Here is an 18,207-nt window from a genome sequence, read left to right as displayed (position 1 = left end):
TTTATAGAAGAACATGACAATAAAAGCTGCATGTTTAAGCTGAAACTGGATCTGTATGAAACGCACCTCCATTACAAAAACATGGCATTTTTCACATCCGCTGTTTTACACACGCGTCTCACCTCGTGTCACATTCTCCACAGTGTGTGTGTGTCTGCCCCGGCAGGACTGCAGTCTGTGGCTGTGAGTGGACCAGAGTGGGTTGGACCGGAGGAACGGTTGTGGTCACCGGCTGGAGACCCACAGAGGTGGACAAGCCAGCTGCGGGAACTGGAGGGGCGGAGGAGGGTGGAGAGATCTGTGGACCTGGGATGGTGGTAGTGGGGATAGCGGAGGCTGAGGTGGGGGAGACTGACGGATTATCCGATGAGAGTTTGAGAGCAGAAGAAGGAGGCGAGGATACAAACGGGACAGTCTGGCCTAGAAGAGAGGAAGTGAGCACCGTCGGCGGGATGCTGGAGATGCTGGCCGTTGGTACGGAGGTAGGCTGCGAGGCGGTGGAAACCGTTTGGGGCTGGATATAAGCCGGGGGCTGAGTTTGCGTCTGACTTTGTGCTTGTGGTCGAGACGCAGCCTGCATCACGGGCTGAGACTGGAGGATAATCTGATTTACTGCGGTGGGAGGTGGAGACGAAGAAAAGGGAGGACTGAAGGAGACGGGGGGTGCAGAGGTGGAGGAGAGGGAAAGAGGAGGCGCTTCAGTGAGCTGCTCTTTGACTTGATTTAGACTTGAATCCACGGAGGGAGTGACTACGCTGCTGTGTGGGGAGGCTGCCACTGCTGCGGGCTGCAGGGGAGGATGTGTGGAGTGGACGGAGGCCGGGGCGGTGTTAGGACCTGCGTCGTACTGGTTTTTACTCTGCCTGAGCTCAGAGAAGGCTTGCTGTAACGTGACCGCTCCGGCAGACTGGGATAATACCAACATTTGGCCAGGAGTATCAGACTGAGCTAAACAGACACCAAAAAGAGAAGAAACCCAATTTAAGTTAAAAAACAAACAAAAATAAAACATATATATATATATATAGAGAGAAGATCATTCAGGAAGAAGATAAGTCAGGTCTACTTACCAGCTTCAGATGGAGTTGGTGGGGCAGGTGTAGGTGAGGGGGGCAGGGTTTGGTCCTTCAGTCTGCCTTCTGGTACAGGACTAACGATGAATCTCCGTCCTGCTGAGTGGACCACCTGTGACGTCGCACTGGGAGGGATGTCTAAAATACATAAAAACAAATGTTTTCCATCTAAGACAGAACAAAAAAACTAAAACTGTAAATGTTAGATTTTGGTGGATTTTCTCTTCAAAGCAACAGTTTTATTTATTAAGGTGTTCCTACCCGGCATGGGGCCGCTTCTCGCAGGAATCTGCTCTTCCTTGTCACCAATCATCTGGAAATCAATGACTGAATGTGTTAATAACCTAGAATGTTTAAATTATTATCGCTTCAGAAAACTGGCTGGTTTTTGAGAGTACGAAGCGACAAAGTCAGAAAATATTTCAGCAAAAACTTCCAACACTGCAAAAGATTATCGTTCCACAATGAACACAAGACCAAAAACGTTTCCTTTGAAAATTAAGACCCAGATTTATTTCCTTACCTGACCACCTGTGTCTCCCTTCTGATCAGCATTCTCGATGACCTCTCTGACCTGCTCAATGAACGACTCCCGCTCACTCTCCAGGATAAACTCACTCTCAACCTGGAACAACCAAACAATCAGACACATTTAGATTTTTTCATGGTTTAAAGTCCTTTCTCCCCACCTCTACTCAAGAACCTCATCAAGAATATCAAAAGCTGAGCAAAATCTCTGAATATGGACAAAAGCATTCGGGTGATCAGCACCGTACCATGATCTGGGCGATCTCCTCAGGGTTGTCTCCATCTAGATCAAACCTAAATGTCACCATCTTCCTGTTGTGAGTCTCCAGCTGACACTCTGCCACTCTGTCTCCTCGGTTGGAGATCTGCAGTCATTTACACCAAACAAAACAAAGAAAGAAACAGAAAAATTATCTCTATTTTGACCAACAATTCACGACATGCATTTGAATTCACAATTCTACAACATGTTGTGTCGTACAAAGCAAGATGTTAAAACGACAGAATGATTAGGAAAAGAGTTGTTACACTGAGGACGTGGAGTTTCGCCTTGGATGTCTTCTCATGGCGCGACCGGCTTCGCACAGAACGCCTCTGATGCCGTTTGGTGGAGCGACCCTCATGACGGCCGGCGCCTCCTTCGTTTCCGTCGCTCAGGCCTGAGGTCTCCGAGTGGCTGCTGAGAGAAAGGCAGGAGTTCAAAATAAACACTGAGAGAAAAGGTTTTTATTATACGTTAGCTGGTATCTACTTGCACACATTACCTTTCTATAGATGAGAGAACTTGGGGTGGCTGTAATTGGCCCTCTGAAGCTTGCGACGCCGACTGTAACACACATGACCCAACATGTTTATGTTGTCGTGAACAAACATAAGGCGTCACCACACACACACCAGGAAAACTGTGGGGATGGAAAAATGCATTAAAGCTGAGAAAAACACTAAGGGAGACTAGAAAACAACATGAGAATTACCTCAACAGCAAACGTTAAAAGATGCTGACACAGAATCTATCAAACTACAGTCTCTTTTAATAAAACTTAAAAACGTACGAGCCTGGAAAAGTTGTTAAATCGCCCTTAATTTAAGACTTTGTCCTGTAAATACAAATCCCTTAGCTGTTATTTGTTTTGCATTTCAACACTCTGCACAGCACTCTTGACTCTAATTGCCAGATTTTAATTTTATTCCTGGCACCAACAAAACAAAGAAATGCTCAACATCAACACATTTTATATAAACCAGCTTTATACTCTCAAGAGTAAAATACTTAATCTTGGAGTTGTCAAAATATTTTTTTCATTCTTTACTTTTGCATGCAAAACAATCTTTTCCTTGTTTAAGCGACATTTCAGACTTGCATACTGTACTTGTGGCTAGGATAAAATAATTAAATATACATCCAGGTAATGAATTAGGGATTTTGTTTTGAACGCTTCTTTTTCCACAGCTAACAGAAAAATACAAAATCAGTTTAATGTTTTTTTTTTTAAACAGAATTGGGCGCACATAAATCAATTTGTTGTGGATTGCTTAATTGGCTTTTTTATGCTAACCATAGCATCAATCTTCACTTTCCAAATAGGACACTCATCTCCATCACACATATGAACTGGCTAACATCGAGCTCCTGGTATGGCTTTCCCAAAGATCCGAACTCTACACTATTTAAGATAAATTAATGAAAGAATATACATTTCATTAATGCCAGAGATGTGCAGATTATACGTAATAATTGGGTCGATTCCACAAAACCAACCAATTTGAATGAACTGGTGGTTCAAAATACACCCAGAATGATTCCAGCAGCTTGTTTAGACCAACAACCAAACAAATGGAGGAGGTGCTGCTTGCTATGGGGCATTTAATTAACTGTTAAGGGGGGAGGAGGAGTCGCTCAGCCAAAATGTTTAATTTTATGATTTGAATCAATTAAAATCCACAGTGAATTCAAACATGTGGACCCAATTCTAATCATGCAAATCATTGCACTTGATTGTATCATCAATAGACTTTGGAAGAACAAAGTTTATATAATTAAAGATCTAAATCAAATTGAACTTAATGCTCATGACGAGCAGATGTAGGTGTCTGGCCAGAAATACCAGCAACTAATTTACAAGTTTGTGCTTGAAACTGAGGATACAAATCAAAAACTTGACTTTAGGACTTTTGGATGACGCAGCATTTATTTTTACCCGAACCTGTAACAGCGCCATAACCTCCAGTTGGTGGTTTTGAACAGAACCAGTACCTTAGGAGGGGCTTCCATGGGAGAGTCAGGAGGGACGGTGACTACGCTGATGACTGGCACCACAGTGGCCAAAGGCTGAGGCACAGGTGTGGGCACAGGAGGAAGAGGAGAGAGAACGAGTGTAGGCACCACCCCAACAGGGATTGGCAGAGGAGAGGGGAGGGAGGGCACGACTGGTGTCGGAAGAGCCGACGGAGAAGGGAGGGTCGCCATGGGAACAGTAGACGTTGGTGGAGGTAAACTGGGCTGAGAGGGCGGTACCGAGATAAGGGGAAAACAGAAACAAGAAGCAGGAGGGGGAAAAAAATCAAGAAAAGGATAGAAGCAACGTCAAAGGAACGAGGAGGAAGTAGATAAACCCAAACGATGATTAGAAGTGAAAATGTGGCGAGAATCGACATTTGTGGCTTTTGTGATTTTTGTGCCATATGACCTTTGTTATTTCAAATGTGAAAATTAAGGGCAAACATGTCTGACTGTAGAAGGCAAAGTGAAGGCAAAAAACCTGGAACGAACAGGTTTTTTAGATACTTGGGAGAGTCGAGACTGAACAGCAAATTCTGTACAAGACACACACATATAGCATAGCTGTAAGTCATGCATGTATCTGTGGCTCTTCATTCAGAAACTAAAACAAAATCGTGATAGTGATGGCTAATAACCCATACAGCATGGGCCAAAAAAACATACATATGTAGAAAAACATTCTGTTTAAAGACTGATGAAGGAAAAATAAAAAAAGTGCAAATAAACCATAAAAAAACCAAATCTATCTTGATTTTGTGTAAGGCTGTAGTTGAGAATTACATTTTTAAATAAGTGATCCAGCTTTCATTTAAAGTTCTCATTTGCTTGGTGATTAAACGTTAACCTTTTGCTATTTAGCAGTCTTTGATTCTGGAATTAGTATCCATCTTCATTTCCATAAAATATCCTGCTATGTACGATTCATGCTTTTAATCACAGGAGTTAGTAGGAGAGCCGAAGGAAGAACGGCAACAAAAGATGACAGCGTTATTTCAGTCAATTATGGAGGCTGAATTTGCCTGTAATCTGTGGGACATCAAACAGATTCACCAACAAATAGCTTGAAGGGTGCAACACACACACACACACACACAGATGGTCATTGGTCTACGATATGTATTATGACTGTACCTGAACCAGAGCAGCCTGGTATAACAGATAAAGATGCTCTATACTGGGAGAGAGGCTTAGGTCACAAAACTACACGCACCACAGAAAGACGACACAATCCCAGAGGTGAAAGACAAGCAGCATGCAATAGGATCAAAAGACAAGAAAATGAATCAAACTAAGACAGTTTAAAGTGAATCAAAGCAGAACATGCTATAAACAGCACAACCTCATCATAGTAATCATTTCAAAGCTGCCATCTTGTACAGTTCATTTGCTTATTCATGTGAACATAACTTATAGCGTACAAGGTCTTCCAGTATTATCAACAACCCTGGTAGAGATCAGTAGAAGGCAATTCAAAATGCTTTTATGGAGATCTGATCATTCTTTGCTGCTCTCCTCGTCACAGTACATGTTGGCAAGGAGTGCTGGGATTTGGTGCTCATACTGTAGATGTTGGTAAATTTAAGTGAGTAGCTGTTCTTGTAAGAGATATACAGAGAAACATAGTTTTAGCTTTGCTCCGAAAGGTGTCCGAGACGACATAAATGTTTTCAGTACAAGTGAGGTGTTTACAAGTGAAGTCAGAGGAAACACAGAGATGCAAGAGGCCATTTTAAAAAAACCTGCATCTCATGTGATATATTGAGAAATGTTTGCAGTTTATTCAGGCGGCAACAAAGTGAAAGAAAGATGTTCATCAGTTAACAGTGACTGATTTTATTTTTTCACTTTTTATCAGTATCAAAATAAATACAATTACATTTTGTTATAAACATTTCAAGCTCATCCCTAAGCAGCAGATAATGGTCTTGCACAATGACAAGTGCTCATCATAGTTATTCTAATAACTATGAATTTGCTTATTAAAACGAGGAAACGCAAAGTTGTTGTTGATTAATTTAAATTTAAAAGTTTCTACAAACTCCATAAATGCTTCAGTTATCGTTGTTATATAGAAAATGACAGTGACTTTATTATAAAAAAATATATATATATTTTAATGTGGAAAGTATTCTGAATAAATGATGTTGGTCAGTGTCTGAATATTTCACGGCAATAAAAAGCAATTTCTAAACATCTTTACCAGGAGTGATGATAGTAATGGGTTACATACACTAGATATAAACTAATTTAGTACATAGACCCCTTCCTACATCTCTAAAGTGATTATGAACATGTGTGTTTGCAAAAATAGCAATATATTGACTTACATAAAGATCAACAAGTCAAGGCTTTAGGACAGGGATTCTACAGGCAGCTTTTAGACGTGTCCTTGGTCCATAACACACCTGAATCAAACGGCTGAACGCCTTCCTGAACATGCTGTCAAGTTCAACATAGTCCTGCTCCTGACCTACTTATTTGATACAGGTGTGCTGAGGCAGAGACACATCTGAAAGATGTGGAAGCTTAGAGCTCATCTATTGTATTGAGTTGCATTGCACATTGGTTAAAAATAATTTAATTAGAAAGTACAGGCAAAATACACTTCCACGCTGAGAATCAATGCATGTTTAAGGCACATTGCAACCAGCTAACTGAAATAATTACCTGTGCAGACGTCTGCTGCAGTGTTGTGTGTGTTGGACTCTGAAGGGAAACAGAACTCTGGCCAGATAACACAGCCTGGAAAAACATGTAATTAAATATAGATACAGTTTAGTGTAGCAACAAAATGTAAGAGGTCAAAACAAAAGGTTGAAAAAAAAAACCTAAGCTTTGAATCTGAACCTATTTTAAAAAGAATGCAAAGTTTCTCGTGAATAACAAAACGAAATTGCAAATGTAAAAGCAAATGGTTTGCAATATCATGCATATTTGTTTAAATAGACTGCTATATATACTGTAGATATATACTGTATGTATATATATCAGTGCAAGACAAAACCTCTCAATTACTCTTACAAAGAACCAAAAAATGCTTTTTTTTTCTGTATGTGGTTCATAATAATAGCTGCTGAATTTAAATTCTCTTCATTTTCCTACCTGTAGGGAAGTTCCTGTGGGATCAGGCTGTGTGGCGGCAGGAACCAGAGGAGTTCCTGAACTTGGTTTAGGGGTGGGAGTCTGAACCTGCTGCTTAGAAACAGATTTATAGAAAAAGACCAAAGAGGAAGAGATCCAATGTGGCAGATGGGAAAAAGATGGAGGATGTAGATGGGAAAGCAGGAGATTGAGGACAAGAAAAAAAAAGGAACCAATCAGTACATGTTTGCAGATCTGAACCCAAACCAAGCATGAGTGCAAACACAAGACACTCCTTCTCCCTTATTTTCAAACTATACTCTCCTCTTGTGTATGCACACATGCATAGAGACACCAAATGTACACTAAACCATCCAGAGACGGGTATATGCACACCAACATTTGCTGGATGGAAATATAGCAACGGTACAGGCACATTACTGGGGTTAGGCAGGGTGTAAGTAGGACACGTCACATGCAGGTAAGACCCTAAGTGATTGGCAGTGAAAATAACTATTACATAATGTTGTGATAGTGAATTCTAGTATAGTGGCTGGAATATAAAAAACTGAATATTGAACTAAAGAGTCAAAGCAATATTTGCTGTATGAGCTTCTTTGTTCCACTTTTACTGATTAAGGAAAGTTTTAGCGGTGGAAAAAATATATATATAAATCTCATTTGAGCTCACTCCTTCAATTTTGAGCCTCAACCTTGGTGGATCTCCAATAATTGTGCATAAACAGAAGATACAGTTGCAGTTGGTGGTTTACAAAGACGCATCATGGACAGTAATATCCTAGTAATGTTGTGATTTTATGTTATTTGTTCTTCTTTCAGAGGGGAATGATGGTGCAGCAAAGAATTTCAATGACTTCAACAAAAAAAACGAACTCAGTGCACAATACCATATATATAGTACAGTATATATACATATATATTTAGGTATTTAATGTAATTCATTTTAAACCCAGTTTTCATGTGCATTTGAGATAATTGAAAATCCAAACTAAATATAAATATGTCAACCAGATAGTTTTTTTGAATTTGCAGTCTGATCATTCCACTCTTGGAAAAAAACTTACAGTTTGAATCTTTAAAAGCCTCAAATTAAAGTAACATTTATGTCCATGATGAGCGTATGTAAAATTATTACCAGAACTGCACTTTCACCAAGTTTGTCCCATAATCTAAAGGATTACAGGGCAGCATCTCACACAACCTTTGGATGACTGAACCCTTAGAAGGCTGTGGGCAACTCTGTACCTGTCATAAAGCTCCCCTTCACACAGTCTGCTGAAAGCTTTTGGCAGGTATAGCATGTTGCACCACACACACACACACTCACTCACACACACACCCACCTACCCTTCTTTTAACAACACAGGCAGCAAAACATAGAGGAGGTTCACGTCACAAATTTAATTGATAAATTTATATATATATGTATTTTTTAAAATTAGGATGAATGGCAGGGAAACCAATTATGAATGAATGAATGATAGGAAAATGCAGAAATTAAAAGTGGCTGAAAGCAAATGCAAAAAGATATTGCTGGCATTGTAAACACCAGCATCTAAGAGTTTGACACATTTTAATTAATCGCTGAAGTCTACAACAACATAAAAAAATAAAAACCTTCTTCGATTTACAACAGAAAATTGACACAAACATAAAACGGGTTTCTACACGGTTACACTGCTTAGTGTCCAAACCCCCTCGCTTTTGTTGTATGTCTCTGTGTGTTTGCCCATACAAACCAGCAAAGTCTTGCATATTATTGTGACTATTATCATTTTTTTTAGTTTTATTTAAATCTTATATTTCAATAAATTAGCCGTTTTCAGGTAGTTTGAGTGACTTATATTTTGAAGGTCAAGCCGACTTTGGATTTGTACGATCAACGTTTAAGTATACAGCAGAATCAGTATACCTATACAAACACACATTTATCCATATACATTCATATATGAACATACAGACAAAATATTACTTACTTATACGACAAAGTAAACAAATAAAGCAACAAAGGCACAGAAAAGAGGGGGCTTAGATCGTTTCTAAAGCTTATACACCAGAGAGGGTCTCAAACACAACTTCTAAATTACATATAACCAGTAATAATGACTCTTCTAATGGACATGAAACAATGTGATCCAGGTCTAAACTTCTCCTATTAAGCCCTAACTGAACTGTATTAGATTAAAATCACACTCTTCATCGGCAATGCTTTACACACGATCACCGAGTGAAGGAACGGTGAGCTTGTCGTTATAATGGTAGTGTTGTGAGACTCTTTCTGTGGTGCTGATATTTGACTGTAGGGGGTTAAAATCACAACAAGACTACAGGATGAATAATAAGCATCAGCTGGGGAGAGCCGGAGTCAGCAGGGGGTCTATGACTGCCTCTGGGTCAGATTGCTAATATAATTTGGTTGAAAAGCACTAAGATTTGACATCCTCTTGTTTTAGGCACTCCGAACAATCTCATGGGCAAAACCAAAAATAAATATCCATTTAATAGTTTTAAAAACACTGATGTAAATCAGGTAAAAATATTTATGATAGAAACCAAAAGAAAATAAATACAGGGTTCCAACAAATCTTACATTTAAAACATTTTTTCAGACTCAAATGTCAAGATTGTTGAAGAAGGTCTTAGAACATCCTCCACTTCAAGTTGATCTTAAAAGCGTACACACTTCTGTGAAATTGCAAGTTTTTGAGATCATGATTTAAGCCTTTTTCGACCTTTAACTGTGACATAAATTCAATTGAAAAACAAAGAGGGGCAAAAATGTCAAATTAATGCAATAAAGTGGTTGCAGAAGCGTTGCACGCCCTCAAATACTTTGTTTAAATTAACCCTTTGACTGACAACTCCAGTGACTGTGAAAATGAAACTGAAATCAAGCAAAATTAGTCCAAGTAGGATTTTCCTCATATTTGTATTTGCCATAGACAATAACACAAAGAGCTGCAGAAGTATTGGTTGTGATTTTATGTATGATTTGGTTGAAGATGGATGTAATTTCTTCCCCCCCAAAAAACAATAATAATAATGATAAACATTTAGACCTGTATAAATAAAAAAATGAGAACATGCAGTATGTAAACCTGTGCATTCAGATTGCTGTGGCACATTATTCTTTTTATATTTCTCACCTCCTAAATTTGTTTTTCAGAAAAATTGGTGTTCAAGGTAAAAGAGAAATCAATTCATTATGGTCTTGCTTTCTTAATGTTACAAAAACTGGCATATTAACAGAAATGTTCACACTTTTGAGAGCCACTCTAGATTGTTCAGGTTACAGTTTCTTGCCGTTATGTTCTTTATAAAAATGGAAATAATCTGTAATCTAATATTGTATAAAATACAGAAAGTTATTTTTGTAACGACTGTAGGAACCCTGTAAGAAAAGAAATCATCCCAGTTCTGAAAAAACGATAACTGAATGATTTCCTTTAGCAACTGACCCAGAGGTATACAAGGTATACAAGGGTTTCTGAGGTCTGAACTCTGTACCAGAGGGGGAATAGCAGCCTGCAATGACTCCTGGTGGGCTGCATTGTGCTGGGCTTCCTGCCGGGGCCAGGGACTCTGCAGAGACTCCGGCTGAGCTGACGACGCGCCGCCAGGTGGGAGTTCAGACGACGGGGTAGGAGGGAAAAAGTTCTGGACTGAAGGCGGATGACCCTGGGGTTCTTGGAGATGGGCTCCCGCCGAGGAATTGTAGTGTGCGGAAGAGGAGGGCCGAGGGATTGTCTGAGCGGCCGACGAGTCGAACTGAGCGGGGAGATTTGGGGGAGGAGGCGACTGAAACTCTCCTGCATCAGAGGAGGCCAGAGAGTCGCTGGACGGTTCAGGGCTTCGGTCCTTTGCGGTCAAACCGATGTGATGAAGGAGGAGATTTCCTGGAGGCAAAGGAAGCTCTGGACTGATGTAGGCATAGAGCTCCTCTGTTACCGGCTGAAGTCGGTTGTAGGTACCCGAACCACCCGACCCCGTCCCAGAGCTGTCCTCCAGAGGGAGGTCCATGGAGCTGCGGCGAGCTCTGTAAATCCTGGACGCCAGCAGGTTTGGGTCTGCAGCGGCGGCCGCAGCGGCTGCAGCTAGATGAAACTCAAAAACACTTCCAGCAGGCGGCGCATCGGCCATTACTGGAGGTGCAGAAATGGGGAAGGGGGATGAGGACGCATGCTGTGGAGGAAAGCAACCCTCGGATGACGAAGAAGAGATTGAACCACTGGAGGAAGGAGCCATGGGGGGCAGCGTCGGAGGTATTGGGCTGTGTGCGCTTATTCTCTGCATGATCTGTGGGTGGATGAACCCTGGTTGAGGTGGAGGACCAGGATCAAAGCCCAAACCCGCTGCTGCAGCTGCTGCTTGCCTCTGATGATGAAAACTCAGGTGACCCAGCTGGTGGGCAGTCATCGGATACCCCGCATACGCCATTGCTTCGTAATGGTCCAACAAAGCGGCTTGATTAAGACTCAGCCGCCTCACTGCTTCCTCATGTTCCGCTTTCATGTCCTTATAGCCATACAGAGTCGGCTCGGATTGCCCCGGGAGATGCAGAGAATCGCCAGGGCCGAGTCTCTGAGCCGCTGCTGCAAAGCCAGGATTCACCATAAAGAGAGACGGACCCTCAACAGTTTCCATTCCAGAAAACGGGTGCAGGGTGCTCCCGTAGCGAGGGTATGCGGGCTGGAAGTGCCGCGTATGCGCCTCCAGAATGGAGGTGCTTTTACGTCTCTGGGTGTTGTAGCCCTTCGGAGGGCCAATGGGAGGAGGAGAGAAGGAAATGGGGCGCTCGGGGATGGCGGGGAAGAAAATAGCCGGAGGCTCCGGGAAAGTTGGGACTCCTCCGGCCGAGCTCGCTCCTCCACCGAAGGGGTGTGGCATTGAATGCTGCTGCGACAACGAGATACAATCGATTTGAGAATGAAGTTCAGGCGAATCGCAGAGAGAACCACAGAAAAGACCAGAAATGAAATGGGGCAAGAAAAAGTTGAAATTTCAAATAAACAGAATAAAAAACAAACAAACACATCCATCCACCAGAACACAAGGAAGCTGAGTTCGGTGGCAGCAAAGTTTACTCAAAAAGTATATAAAAAAAAAAGTCGGCAGGTGTGGCGCAGATTTAAAGCCAGTAACAGTAGATGGATCACAGCTGCAGCACAAAGACAGGCAGGCCAAAAAAATAAACCCGAGATAAGAAAAGACACAGAAACTCACAGTTGGAAAGAAAGTGGAGAAGGCAAGAGGAAACGCCAGAAAGGCTCTAAGCGTGGCAAAAGTCCAGATGCATCTTCAGTCAGATAAACTGTATTTATTACAGAATTAACCATCCATGAGGTAGTTAAAAATAAATTACACAGTTTCGTTTACCCTTCAGTTGATCTAGAAGAAGATTTTGGTTCTGACTGTAGATGCACCTCATCTCTGTACCATGGAGCATGATCATGGCTCATGACTGTCTTTGTTCAATGTGAACACATGAGGGTCAAGTTGAGGGAGAGAGAGAGTCTAAGAGAGATAACCGTCTCAGTGCTGTTCCAGCTTGACCCTGGAGATCCCACCCTGGATGTTTCTCAGCTCAGACACATTTTAGTCTTTATACTGAAATTACCTAAAGCTCAGAGAAGTTAACTAAATGCTTCACTGTTAATAATAATTTAGTTTTCAATTTGAACAAAGCTAAAAGAAGAATCAAACTTTTAGCTTTGATGTCAGATGTCATGTCAGATGAAAATAAACTAAGAAAGCGTAAAGATCAAACTCTTATTTTACAAAACAAATACTGATATGGCCTTGTTTCTGATATTTCTATTGTTTGCTTTACTTCTTTCTGTTAAACAAAAAAAATCCAGTTTTAAATTATTATTATGAAAAATCAATAGATTAAGATGTTCTTTTCAAATATTTGTTGAATGTTGTAGCACCTATCTAGGCACCATGGATAAAAACTGTTTATGTCAGTGATTTAATGCGTTACAACTCCCTTACTTCGTCATTTCACATCATTGGTGATTTCTCTTCAGGATATTACTGACAGAAAATTTATGCATCTGGATGAGTGTGTGTGTGTGTGTGTGTGTGTGTGTGTAGCCAAATAAACATGGAAAACACCAGCTACTTTTAGTGTTGCACTAAAACATGCAGAGCAGGAAAGTCCCAGGACCAGAGACGTCAAACACAAAAACTGATGCCAAGATCTTCTTAAGGTGCAAATTTAAATGCATCTTGTTAAATTTTTTTTTTTTTTTTGCTAATTTAGCATTACACTATAAGCTTTCTAGTTGTTGCAATAGCTAAACTAAAAGAGCTTGTGAATAGACACCAATACTATTCTTACAAAACTGCAAACTATGACAGGCATATTAACTAACTTCTAACAAAAACAGAAAAAAGTTTCTCATCTTTTTCTCTCTCTTCCCTCTTTGACTCTACCCACCACTGGGGGGGCTTACACATGAGAACCTACAGGGGTGGAGAACAGGGCAGGCAGACTGGCCCTCCGCTGCCTGGCCCTGGGCTGGGAGGAGCCCGAGTGCAGGGGCAGCACCGTCTCCAGGGCCTTGGAGAGGCGGCCAGCGAATGTGTCCCTCTCAGAAGCGAGAGGTGCGCAGGGGGAGGTGGTGGAGGTGGAGGTGTGGGAGGACAGGTCTGGAGGAGGCGTGGCGGCCTCTTTCGGAGGAACGGCCAGGGATGAAGGAGCGTGGGAAAAGGAGTACGAAGAAGGGGGGACGCAAATAGACATGCTACGGCTTCGACGGCCGTGTGACGCAGGCTGCAGGCCGGGAGAGGGGATGGAAGAAGGTGAGATTAACATGGAAAATTAAAACAAAACAAAAACTTCAAGAGAACACAAGAGTAACCGGATGAACCAAGGGAAAAACATAACTGAAAAAAAAATAATGCAGGTTAACATTTGTTAAATATACATTCTGCGGAAATCACAATGATCTCCCTGTTTATCTGTTAAATGTAGAAGGAGATTATCACAAGAGGAACAATTTTCTGAGTCTTCAACTTCAACAAAACTTTTCTTATTGGAGAAATGGACTCAACAATTATATCAAAATACAAAGATGACATGAATTAAACTTTAACCAACTCAGTGACAGCAAATTAAAGACAGATTTTAAACAGAAGAAAAAAAAAAACATCTAAAAGTTTGTAGAAAATAAAGCAACCAAGAATGAAAGCTGAGAATTAAAAATTCCCTATCATGATGATTACATTAGTCCACAGGCTCCATAAAGACATGCTTTGATGGTGAAATAAGGCGTCTTATTCAATCAATCTGTAAACTCAAGAACTACGTCAGAGCGATTCTTGCTTTTCTTCTTTTTTCTTCTATAAATCAGAGCAGATCCAAGGCTGATCAGAGGTTTAATGTAGCTCATAATCCATTAGCTACTCTGACAGAGACATTAAGAAAGGAACTGAACTCATCTGCATCATTGTTGCTTCTAACTGAACCAGGAGATGATAATAATAATAATAAAAAATAATATCTAAATGTGGAAATGACGCTGCATTGGGACCCTAACCATAGAGTGGAAATAAACTCCACAATTACACATAAAACATTTCCTGCTGGAAGTTGTGCATGACTGTAAATGGAAGACATAATGCATGGTTTTCAAAAATGTTCACCTTCAAAAATCTAAAAAAACATGAGTTTGTTTTCAGTCTCCCTGAATTAAAACGTTTGTAGAACAACCTTTTGCTGCAGCTCCTGGTCATTTGAGGAGTTCAGACTCACCAGTTTTTCTTATCTGGAGCTGGAAATGTTTATTATGTTGGCCTAAATAGCTCACGCTCAGTCTGACTGGTTAAAGATATTCTGTGAGGATCAATCAGCTCTCAACTCTGACTGGGTAAATTAAAGGAGGCTAAATAAGATTGCATGGTATACTTTTCATATTCCTATATGTAAACAAAGCTGAAAAACCAATTATCTTCTTCCCACTTCACACGCGTGTGCTACTTAGCGCTGATCTTAGAATTCAAATAAAATACACAGAAGTGTGTTTTTGTATCATTACAAAATGTAAAAAATGGGGCCGATGTAAACAAAACAATTTCTCAACATTTTATCCAAGAATGTGTAACAATAGGTGGGCGAACAACTAAATTCACATGTAAATGAGTGAAAACTGTGTTGAAATGTCTACATATTTTGTTGGATATCATGGAGAGTTCAAGAAGGAAAGACGTGGTTGATCAGAAAGCAGGATTGTGGAAAAGAGGGATGCAGGAAGAACGAGTGACTGACTCCTGAACCAAAAGCAAATGGCCTGATCAGCTGGTTGCCTGGATAACAAAGCAAATAACCGGCTTAATGTCTGACTATTAGACGAAACCTCTGACTGTATTACCTGACTGATGGATTAAATGCGGAAATTCTAACAAACTTTGTTTTCCTGTTTAAATTAGACTAAAGATTGTAAATTGCACGTCTTGGTGGACCAGTGAACAAACGCTGCTTTTTGAGGTCTATAATGTTATTGGTGCAACAAAAGAAAACTATCCACATTCCCACTCCAAAACACTGCAAACTGTCATTCCAGCTCACTCCAAAACACCCAGAGCGCTCACTTCAAACAGATGAGTCGTTTCTATCACGTCTGTGAGCAGAGAGTCGCCTCGCCGACGTGACGTGACCGCCGTGAGGCATTTACAGGACGCCGTTACTTACCATCGGCTGCGGCGGTTGGGAGTAGCCTGGATGTTGATGCGAGGCAACAGTGGGGGTTTGGGGGTAAGGGGTCTGGGGTTGGGAGGGGGGCTGGGAGGTCGGGGGGCAGCTGTAAGACATGGTCAGCTGACCCAGGTGGGGGGAGTCGGAGGAGAAAACCGAGGAGCCCTGTCCGCTGTCCAAACCACCTTCAGCTAAAAGTCAGAGAGACATGGAGGAAATCTCCTGTTATTCTGCTGCAGCTGTAAGTCAAATAAAAAAAGTTAGAAATCAGATGTGGGATGTTTTCTGATTAAACTTGGATGACTTCACTTGGCCTAAAGTCACTTAAACAATGGGAAACCACCGTGGATTCAACATGCATATAATTTTATCAGCAAGCTGTCTATAATTTAATATATCACGAATTGAACCCTATTAAAATTTTTCTTGTAATTAAACCTAGCTTGTTTTTTTTTTATAAATCTAATTTTCAATTAAGTATTCATTAATCTTAGCAAATATAAATTAAAGACAAAGGTAAACTAGGTTTGTAAAACAGTTCCCAGTCTTACATGTGTGAGAGAGGCCCGTCTGCTGATGGTGAAGTTGTTCTGCCTCCGTTTCTTCTGTCTTCGACTAGAAACACAAACAAAAGCTACAGTCAAGTATGGAAACATTCAACGACTGCTGACCGCCCTGTGAAAGATGTGGAAAACATTTCTGAAGTATCCAATCTTTAAATTAAGCCCTGAAGACACATTTTATTGACATTATGTTATTTACTTATAGCCTTTGAAACGTTTAAATTTAAAGATTGGATGAGTTTATGTGTTTTTGTGCCCTGAATCCACATATAGTAGTTCATAGACAATGAATCTCAGATTGAGCAGGCAAGCATCATAAGTGAGATGGGACTTTTAAATACAGACTCTAACGAACAAAACCTATTATTTCCTATAATGCAAACAGGGTTAAAACAATTTTTTGAAACCATCTTATCTGAAGGCACCACTCCAACAAACCTGGGTGTGTGGAGCTTTGAAAGCCTCTTGTTGCCGTTTCTCAGCCTCCAGCTTCCTCTTCTCCTGTTCTTCCCGCACTAGCTGCCTCTGTTCTCTCTTCTTTCGGATCAGAGACACGCGGTCCTTGATCGCCTTGGCCATGGTTTTGTGGTCACCCTCGGCAACATAGCCAGACTCAACCTGGGAGAAGACACAGGTGATTTCCATTATGCATATTTTGCATCTTGAGTCACATTTTTCCTCCCTTTAAAGGCGGACATACCATTTCCTGCGCCACATCTTCAGGTACGTCTCTGTTGAGGTCAAAGGAGAATTCGATGGCTTCGTTTTCTTTATATTTGCCTATAAAGATGTGAAATGGTGCTGCTCAGTTAATAACTCTAAGGCCTCTAAGGAAAGCTCCTACACATAGATATTATGACTAAGCTTTATGTGTTTCCATATTTTTGCCTTTGAGCTTCTTGACGTCTTCTATCCTGAGCCAAAGTTTGATCGCAATCATCTCCCCATCGTCCTCCTCCGCAAGTTCAACCCTGACCCCCGTCTCCTCCTGGAAGAACGCGTGGTTCAGCAGGGTCTTTATGGCATATCTGGAAACACAAGATTAAAACATAAAGCTATTTAAAATCTACTAGTTTGATAAAGATAATGCCTGTTTATGTAAAAGAGAATGTGTCAGTCAGTTAAGAACATTAAGCAGAAAGCAGCAGGTTATTTCTGTTTCATCAAAATTAAAAACCATTCAAAGAGAATGAAAGCATGGAGAACGGGACAAAAAAAAAAACCTCCACAAGAAATAAATAAAATTTCAGCAAGCACATTTCAAGAAAATAAATCCATACTTGGAGGAAGTTTTTGTCCTTGTGACTCACCTCTCATCTTTGTTTGTTCTTATACAGCCCTCTATAATTTCCTTCACCTCAGGAATGGCCACCTTGTCAAAACTCGCAGGCTTTACTCCCTGCACACACACACACACACACACACACACACACACACACACACACACACACACACACACACACACACACACACACACACACACACACACACACACACACACACACACACACACACACACACACACACACAAAATAGAAGAGCAATGAAAGCAAGGAAGCTTTCAGAAACATTAACACGGGGAGAAAAAGAAGTGAAGTACAGCTTTGTTCTTTCCCAGGGTCAAATTTACTGCGACCTTTCCCGCAATTTGATATACATGTGGGGAGAATTAAAGTTCTTCATCTTCATATCAAATGTGAAGTTATTTAGTTTTTCATCTTTGGACATAATGTTTCTTTTTGTCCATAACTTTAATGTAATGTAGGTTTTTAGCTTTGAACATCTAATTCTTGTTACCAACATGTTTAACTGAGTCAGCTAATTGAATTCGGTGTTCAGGTTAAATATTTCTTGATCAGGTGACCTGTGGTGTCAGAGACTAGCTGGTAAAAGTTTGACCCCAGGACAAATTCCACATAAAGTCGGCTGAACAGGAAAATAATGAACCACGGGCCCCACAAA

General features: G+C 40.8%; 1 protein-coding gene across 9 annotated transcripts in view; it reads right to left on the bottom strand.

The window, feature by feature from the left end:
- LOC102235775 (serine/threonine-protein kinase WNK1-like) overlaps nt 1-18,207 on the bottom strand; it is an 89,295-nt gene that overhangs the window by 18,563 nt on the left and 52,525 nt on the right. For 4 of the 9 annotated variants that reach the window (XM_023349963.1, XM_023349964.1, XM_023349967.1 and 1 more), the window contains exons 7-24: nt 17,556-17,644; nt 17,134-17,273; nt 16,946-17,025; nt 16,684-16,863; nt 16,234-16,297; nt 15,680-15,873; nt 13,457-13,762; nt 10,492-11,880; nt 6,985-7,077; nt 6,550-6,624; nt 3,856-4,101; nt 2,366-2,427; nt 2,130-2,280; nt 1,850-1,966; nt 1,597-1,698; nt 1,335-1,386; nt 1,071-1,211; nt 123-948 (exon numbers count right to left, since the gene is read on the bottom strand). In XM_023349963.1, coding sequence (XP_023205731.1) covers nt 123-948; nt 1,071-1,211; nt 1,335-1,386; nt 1,597-1,698; nt 1,850-1,966; nt 2,130-2,280; nt 2,366-2,427; nt 3,856-4,101; nt 6,550-6,624; nt 6,985-7,077; nt 10,492-11,880; nt 13,457-13,762; nt 15,680-15,873; nt 16,234-16,297; nt 16,684-16,863; nt 16,946-17,025; nt 17,134-17,273; nt 17,556-17,644 — 4,307 coding nt within the window. The remainder of the gene's footprint in view (nt 1-122; nt 949-1,070; nt 1,212-1,334; nt 1,387-1,596; nt 1,699-1,849; nt 1,967-2,129; nt 2,281-2,365; nt 2,428-3,855; nt 4,102-6,549; nt 6,625-6,984; nt 7,078-10,491; nt 11,881-13,456; nt 13,763-15,679; nt 15,874-16,233; nt 16,298-16,683; nt 16,864-16,945; nt 17,026-17,133; nt 17,274-17,555; nt 17,645-18,207) is intronic. The other 5 variants (XM_023349962.1, XM_023349965.1, XM_023349966.1 and 2 more) reach the window with 5 other exon arrangements.

Source organism: Xiphophorus maculatus, chromosome 17 (assembly GCF_002775205.1).
Source record: "Xiphophorus maculatus strain JP 163 A chromosome 17, X_maculatus-5.0-male, whole genome shotgun sequence".
Taxonomy (NCBI): Eukaryota; Metazoa; Chordata; class Actinopteri; order Cyprinodontiformes; family Poeciliidae; genus Xiphophorus; species Xiphophorus maculatus.
The sequence above is the reverse complement of the archived record's forward strand: the minus strand, read 5'-3'. Positions and strand labels throughout refer to the sequence as shown.